The sequence below is a fragment of the Amblyomma americanum genome, chromosome 7, assembly GCF_052857255.1.
Source record: "Amblyomma americanum isolate KBUSLIRL-KWMA chromosome 7, ASM5285725v1, whole genome shotgun sequence".
Lineage (NCBI taxonomy): Eukaryota > Metazoa > Arthropoda > Arachnida > Ixodida > Ixodidae > Amblyomma > Amblyomma americanum.
Genome location: NC_135503.1, coordinates 59,366,610 through 59,373,758, shown reverse-complemented (window position 1 = coordinate 59,373,758; position 7,149 = coordinate 59,366,610). Strand labels below are relative to the sequence as shown.

At 50.8% G+C, this 7,149-nt stretch overlaps 1 protein-coding gene across 2 annotated transcripts in view; it reads left to right on the top strand.

Annotated features, from left to right (window-relative positions):
• The first annotated feature begins 3,435 nt into the window (after nt 1-3,435).
• Nucleotides 3,436-7,149, top strand: part of LOC144099202 (protein eva-1-like) — a 233,309-nt gene continuing 229,595 nt past the window's right edge. Inside the window, exon 1 of one of the 2 annotated variants that reach the window (XM_077632346.1) lies at nt 3,436-3,856. In XM_077632346.1, the coding sequence (XP_077488472.1) occupies nt 3,637-3,856 (220 nt within the window). In that variant the 5' untranslated portion in view covers nt 3,436-3,636. The remainder of the gene's footprint in view (nt 3,857-7,149) is intronic. The other variant, XM_077632345.1, reaches the window with a different exon arrangement.

Here is a 7,149-nt window from a genome sequence, read left to right as displayed (position 1 = left end):
AGTTCTCTTCAGGGCATTGTTTTCCCGCGCGGGAGCCAGTCGAGTAGAAGGGATGCTTCTCGCCTTCTTCTACTTTACCTGCAGGACACGGATTTGGCCTCCACATGGTGACCTCAGGAGTGTCTATTTGGGTTTTTGCGGACAGTGTTTCTGTGATTTCTATTTAAGTGTCGCTACGGTGGAGCAATTGCCGGCAGCAACTGCAAGGCTAAATCCCACCAGTAGTTTACAACCACTCAACTCAACTCGCACGTGTGTCGCTAAAGCTTTCATTTTTTTATCCCCTCACCCCTTTCCCCCCGTGTAGCGTAGCAAACCGCTTATTCTTCCGGTTAACCTTCCTTCCTTTCCTCTTCTTCTTCCTCCTCCTCCTTGTTTATTGCCTCGGAAGTAGTCCTGCGCTTTTCCAACCTGTTCACTAAGCGGAATTACGAGCGGACAGCTCCATCTGTTACCATCTCCGCTCCCTGTTGGCAGCAGGTAAGAGAGTGGAAACGGCGGGAGAGTAACTTGATTGCTTTCACATTTATCGGACCAGAACAGATTTGTGCAAATTTATGTCGCTTCCTTTCTTGTGCCTTGCGGCGCAGCCAACCGCAACACAGCTTCACGAGGTATCATGAATGATGTTGAAAAACATGCAAGATTGGCATAGCAAATGCAGACGGTTCCGCCTTTTGCCTACACAACGAAATCACTGCTAATGCCAGAGCCGCCGCATCTCTGCGGCGTTATAAATTGGCGTTTGCCTACAAGTCAGTCATGTCTGCTTTAAACGACACTACAGCATCGCTTCGCAGTGATAGAGGCCGGACGGAAGCGGGAGTTAAAGGAAATCCTCGAGCTTGTGCAGGTGGCAGCAGAGTTTCCGGATCCTGTGAACCCAGCAGGTCGCAGAAAAAGTTTTCGTATACCTATTATGCGCAACTTCTCCCGATTTGACAATCAAGGACGCTGTTGGAAAGGAGCACGGCGCCGTTTCTACTCACGCCTTCTGGCAGAGGCCGAGGTTCTGGGGTCATGACCCCGACACTGTTTACCACAGAAAGCCATAGAAGCGCCGGTTAGATATTTAAACAGTATGCGGCTCCAGCACTCGGCTGTAGACACCCTGTGGACATTCTTTGTTTTATTGTCCACGGTGGGATCACTACCGCGGTCATATATTGCAAGGACCCGAGAAAGTCAACTCTCTTCCACTCTCACATCTTTTCAACCTTTGCTTACCTATGTGTATGCTTTCCAAAATGGCGCATGTCATATTCATATCCCGGTCTCCCCTGTCTTCCCTCTCTCTAAGATTTAAAATGCAAGCATTTTGGTCACTTAGAAGCTAAAAGTACATATGACCAATAAATTCTCTTCAAACGAAGTTGAAGAAAATTCTTCCCTGTATTGCTAGTCGGGAAAACCATTTGGAACATTTCGAGCGAATAAATGTCTTCGAAAACTTCCACATTGTGATTTGGGAACAAAGTCAGTGCAAGAAAGCATTTTACGTTTTAATAAAAAGGTCAAAGCTTATGTCTCTCCTCCAAAGGTGATCACAATATTACATGAATCTGTATGTCACGGACGTTAAATTCCACTAGCTTGAGTCGGTGCTTCATCGCTTTCAAGGATGCTAGTAAACTTCGTCAACGACACAGCAAAGCTCGTATAACGGCACTGCATGCCTTATTTTGAAACGTGGAATTCTGCAAGGATGTACGATACTATGCTTTAAACGCGAGGCCGTACACAAGTACGCTCTCTTGGCACGGGCCATTCTATTGCACCTGACAGGCACGGTCATAAACAGTTCGCCCGTCAGAGCGACGTTTAGTTATATTTCAGACCAGCGCACGTGTGGCTGAAGCTGCGGGGAATGAACGCGCATTCAGCGTGTGACTCACCTGTCGTTTCCGTTGTTTTCAAGTTTACACGAGCCGAGAGTACGGGCGGAGTTATGAGAGCTCACGGCGCTGAAAAAAAGCCTCGCCTCTAAGGTTGCATTTCACAACCACTCTAGCGCAAAAATCAGTGAGAATGACCCTTTATATACTCCACCGAAAACGTTGTATATCAGAGGTTTGCGGTTGCAGAACCCTTTTGAAAAAGCTGATGACAAACACATACTTCCCGTGTTACTTTGTCTCACATCTAACTAGAAAAATGACAGCGTGAAGACAAGCTCAGTGCGGTCCCGTCTGTACAGTACTCACGGATTGAAATAGGACATTCGGAGCGCTAGCCTTGCAGTGCCACGCAGGCATGTGGTAAACCACAGGCCGGCTCATTGGCTACTGGAAGGAACAATTCTGCTTTGTAGATGTTCTCCCTCTCGCGCCATACCACAATGCACCACCTTGGTTCCATGAGCGTCTACGGGCGGCGCTCCATGAAGCGACGGCCACGCGCTCCGAATGTCCTATTTCAATCCGTGAGTACTGTACATGGTTTGCAGTAATGTATTACCGGGAATGACAGTCTTCAGGGCGCACGAATAGAGATATGGGGATACTGCAGCGACATTTGCAAACAATCGCTTGATTTCAGTAGCACACATTGGGAAAGCCAAGTCCGGCTTTCACATTCGCAAGTGTGGTTTTGAACCACCAGCCGTTCGCGAAGCTATGCGCTTCGGTTGCCGCTTCTGCCTGCTGCAGGATTTTGTTATCTATACAACACAAAGCACAGTAACAAAAAGCACGATTAAAAAAGGCAGTGACGAATGGAAACAATGCGAAGAAACCCTAAGCTTCCAAAGTTATTCTTGAAAAGTGTGTTTTTTTTTTCAGTTCCTTTTTCATATAGAAAAAGTCTGGAAACAGGAACCGACCAAGAAAGGTAAGGGCAAAACCCGGTCGCGAACTCCGGAGTAAAACTTCATTGTGTTTTGCTTTTATTGCGGACATTCCGTTTCTGTTTTCCTCCCCTTTCCATTATCTGCGTCGTCTCCGATTTCTCCCCGGCGGGAATCATTTTCCGCATCATCAATGGACCCTCAATGGGTTCGTCGCCGTGCGGTCACCCACGCTGCGCCCTGGTCCCTCTCTCTCTCATCCTTCCCTCTTTCAACATTTTCGCGACCGTATTTATAGCTCAGGGCCCGCCTCTCTGGCTCCTCTCGCGTGACTCAGGGAGCCGCTTTCGTTGTCGCGCGGGTTGTGTGCCGTGCTTCTGGTCGAGGAAAGAAAATGAAGAAGTTCGTCGAAAGAAACGAACGAAGAAAACAGCACGCGCTGCGTGCTTCATGCATTGCGAGCAAGCGGCCCGCGAAGGGAACGGGACGCGTTACGAGAGCACTGGTGCCGGGCCGAGGAGCGCGTCCGGCGCAGTTCGCGGCTCTTCCTGCGCATGCGCTGCGCGCGCGAGACGCGCGCTCCACGAAGGATGGGACGCAGCGCCTCACGCGGCTGCGCGTCGCATCCTCTCTCTTTCGGTCCGCGCGCTGTCAGTGGCAGCGTGGCCCGTGAGCGGGTCGGGTCGGCCCCGTGAGCGGCGTGTGCTTTTGAGGAGAACCTCTGCCTTTCCCTCCTCGACTTCCTCCTCAGCCGGAGTAGAAACGGAGAGAGAGAGAGAGAATCGTTGTTGTGGCGCGGGAGCGTGATTTTACCCTGCCGTGAGGCACCGGCCCCTGCGCGCGGCCTTCGGATGGTGGAAGTTGCGTGCGCTTTTTGCCGAGCGTGCTCGCATCGTGTGTGCGCGATGGAAGCGTCATCTGACGAAGTGCGGCAAAACCCTCGCTTGTACGGATGCACTGTGTCTTCGTCGCGTCGTACAACGGAGACCGTTTGTGAGCGCTCCTGGATTCGGTGTTTAGCCGTCGTGTGCCTACTGTTCATCCCGGGCGTCTCTCCGTCATCACATCTCCGTGAGTACTTGCATCACGAGTAGCCTGGATTCTTGCCGCCCGCTTTCCCAGCCCGTAGTCAGTCATGTACGGTGTCACTGTGTTTACGTCGACGCCAGCGCCGCACATGTGACCGGGGCGCGGCGGCCTCTGCTGCGATGCGCACCACGACCCCATCTTCCGCATGCCGCAGCTGACGGGCCCACGAGACTGGCCGACGCGCGCCGCGAATTCTTTTTTATCGACGCCGCGCGCAGCATCGCGGACAGCTGTCGCCGGCGTACCGCCGCGTGGCCTGCTGGCGGCTTTTACAAACGACCCCCGCGCCACGCGCTGCTATTCGCGTCAGGTGCGCGCGGCGGAAGCGCGCAGTTGTTTTCGCTCGCTACGGGCTGCTCTGAGGGCTTTGTGCAGTCGGAAACAGCCATCACGCTTTGGATGGCTGCCGAAGCCCGTGGAAAATAATTTTTCCAAAGTGTGGTTCTGAGGAAGCTCTCCCAAACAGAAGAATGCGCACTTCATCCTTTAATGGTACCTTTCATATGTCCACCCATCGAACACCTTTCTCACACCACCGTTACCTCTGCGGAAATTATAGTGAAATTAAAATATTGTTTTGCATGTATGCCAGTCTGTGAATTATATTCTATTCGAGCAAATATAGGTCTGTAGAAGGCAACAGTACAACTAACTACCTTTGAAGTCGACCTTCTCTTGCCCCCAGAACCTCGTTCGCACATTAACGCGCAAACCGTTTTTTTTTTCTTTTTTCCAGTTGAAGAAAGGAACAACAGAAACATGAGTTCCTGCCCTAGTACCCTCACAAGACGTGGCGCAGTCGCCCTTAGAGGCCAATGCCCCTGAGAACATGACTTTGCGAGCAATGGCAAGAGCTTTGTTGGTGGTTTGGTTTAGAAGCTTTGTGTTAGCTATTCATTGCACAACACTGCGCAACCACGAATCTTATGCGTGGTCTGTGAGCGGCTATAAGCCCCTGTGTGCCTGCTGACAATAAATTGCAGGCAACGATGTTCTCGTGAGAATTATCGGAACACCTGAACACTTCTTGTGCTTGGGACATACATACCGTGTGGCGAGAAGAGCCGAAGCCGGCATACTCACTGATATGCCAGCTGAGCTTCTCCTTCCAAAAGTTTGTTCAAAACACTATCTCCAGTCCAGTTTACTACGGTAATCCACAAAATTGGACTCTCTTGAAATATTGGAGTGTCTATTTTATGCCTAACTTTCTGTCGCATTCCCGCATCACCTTCGCTAATTCGATTGTCATCGGCGTGGCAAGCTTCGGTTGTATCTTGTTTTATTTTCTAGGGGAAGGAGTTAATCTGCGCACGAAAACTGGGAACCTGCAGGCACATATAAAGTACACGGTGAAACGCCTACTTCATCTGTTGAAGATATAACATTGACATGCCTACCTTCTATTAAGATACGTAGGTCAGCAAATGATTATTTCTTATTAAGAGATACTCGTTTACTTTACTGCATGGGAAGTCAAATTCCTCGTATGCGAGTAACAGTGCCTGAGATAACCGTGATAGGCCTCTGTAAGAATGCTTTGCCGTAATTTTTGAGCACGCAATAAAGGCAGCAAAGAAATCAAAGAAATTCCGGGTGCGCGATCGTGGCAGTGCCACAGCAAACAAGGCATAATCGTGCGTATGCGTGACACCTGCCAAGCGAGCGTTGTCGGTTTCAAGTGTAGCTTCTTTTTCATTTGTTTTATCAACTTAAGACTTCCATCCACTACGAAATTAGACATACTTCATTCAGTATCAGCCGGTAGCTGGTTCCGACCAAGTAGTGTCTCCGGAGAACAGGCTCCAAATCACCCTCCACCCGCGATCCTGCATCGTAGCGGCCTTCTTTCTTGAAGGAGTCGGCGCTAGCCGGCGCCAAATGAAGGCCCGCCTCGGCAAATTAGAACCACCACTTTTTGCAACAGCCCATCCCTCATGGTCGGCCCTTCGATACGATCGTGCGCCCGTATGCTGCGCTAAATCAACATTTAGTACCCCGCTTCATCTGCTTTAAATCGGCGCGGCGCATGCCCCCGCTGTGCCCCCCCCCCCCCCCCTAGCCCCGGTCACACACGCACGGACAGCTACGCGACCGGCCCCGAAGCGAGTACACGCTCGGCAGCCGGGACTGTCCGATTCATCATTCTCGCGTGCCGCTATCATCGCGCCGATCGGGCCGTCCGCGTTTTCCTCCTCTCCCCGCACTCCCTCTCTCTCGCCGACGAGTTCGGCGATCCCGCGAATGGAATTGCGCAAGGAGAAAGTGGAATGTCACTGCTGGTGCTGTTCGGCGACGCCGGAACCCAGGGACTTGGTGCGTCCGTCGTTTATTCGGGCTGCGTGCAGTAGATTTGACCGCGAGGCTTTTCGGAACACCGGAACAGCCGTGACAAAAAAAAAAAAAAACGAATGTTTTCTGTGTTTAGCGTGCTCTTCGGAATTGTGAGGCCCATAGCTGTCGCCACGGCTACTCATGAACTGGGAAAATCTAAATCTAAACCATCATTAATTTTTAGCCTGCACAGTGAAGCGGTTAAGTGGTTGAGTTTTGTCTCCGTTTTAGCGTTCAGTTTCCTTTTGTAACGAATTTTACGCACCGAACGAAGTCCGCAGAGTGTTTTTTAGGCTTGGAGCTCATGAAACGTTCTCTATTTTCCTCCTTTGTCTTCTTCGCTTTCTGATACTCATCATCATCATCAGTCTGACTACGCCCACTGCAGGGCAAAGGCCTCGCCCATGTCTCTGCAATTAACCCTGTCCTTTGACAGTTGCGGCCACCGTATCCCCGCACACTTTATCTCATCCGCCCACCTAACTTTCTGCTGCCCCTTGCTACGCTTGCCTTCTCTTGACACGCATCATGGATAGAAACGACAACTAGCGAAGATGCACTGCATAATCGCAAGCCGTCTTTCCTGTACAGCAGTACCTTGACTGTTTGCGGTAAGATAGCCTCTGGTTTGGCTTGCCGGACTTGGCGATTGCGCAGCTGTGGGATTTCCCGTCCAGCTTTCAAGCGCTCTCGCTTCCAGTGCCCGCTGTCACCTGTCGTTGTGAAAGATTTGATGTCATCTTCGAAATGCTCGCAGCATGAAGGGCCCACTGTTCTAGTCTGCGTTACGCAGCGCCTGCTGCACACCGGCCACGCCACCTTTCGGCCTGCGTTGCTGGCAGCGAAATTACCTGAATCATAGCAAACTAAGTGCACTTCAATTCCGGTTGCGTACCAATGTGTGTTTCCTTTTTTGGGTTTTTTGGTTTTTTATTTATTGT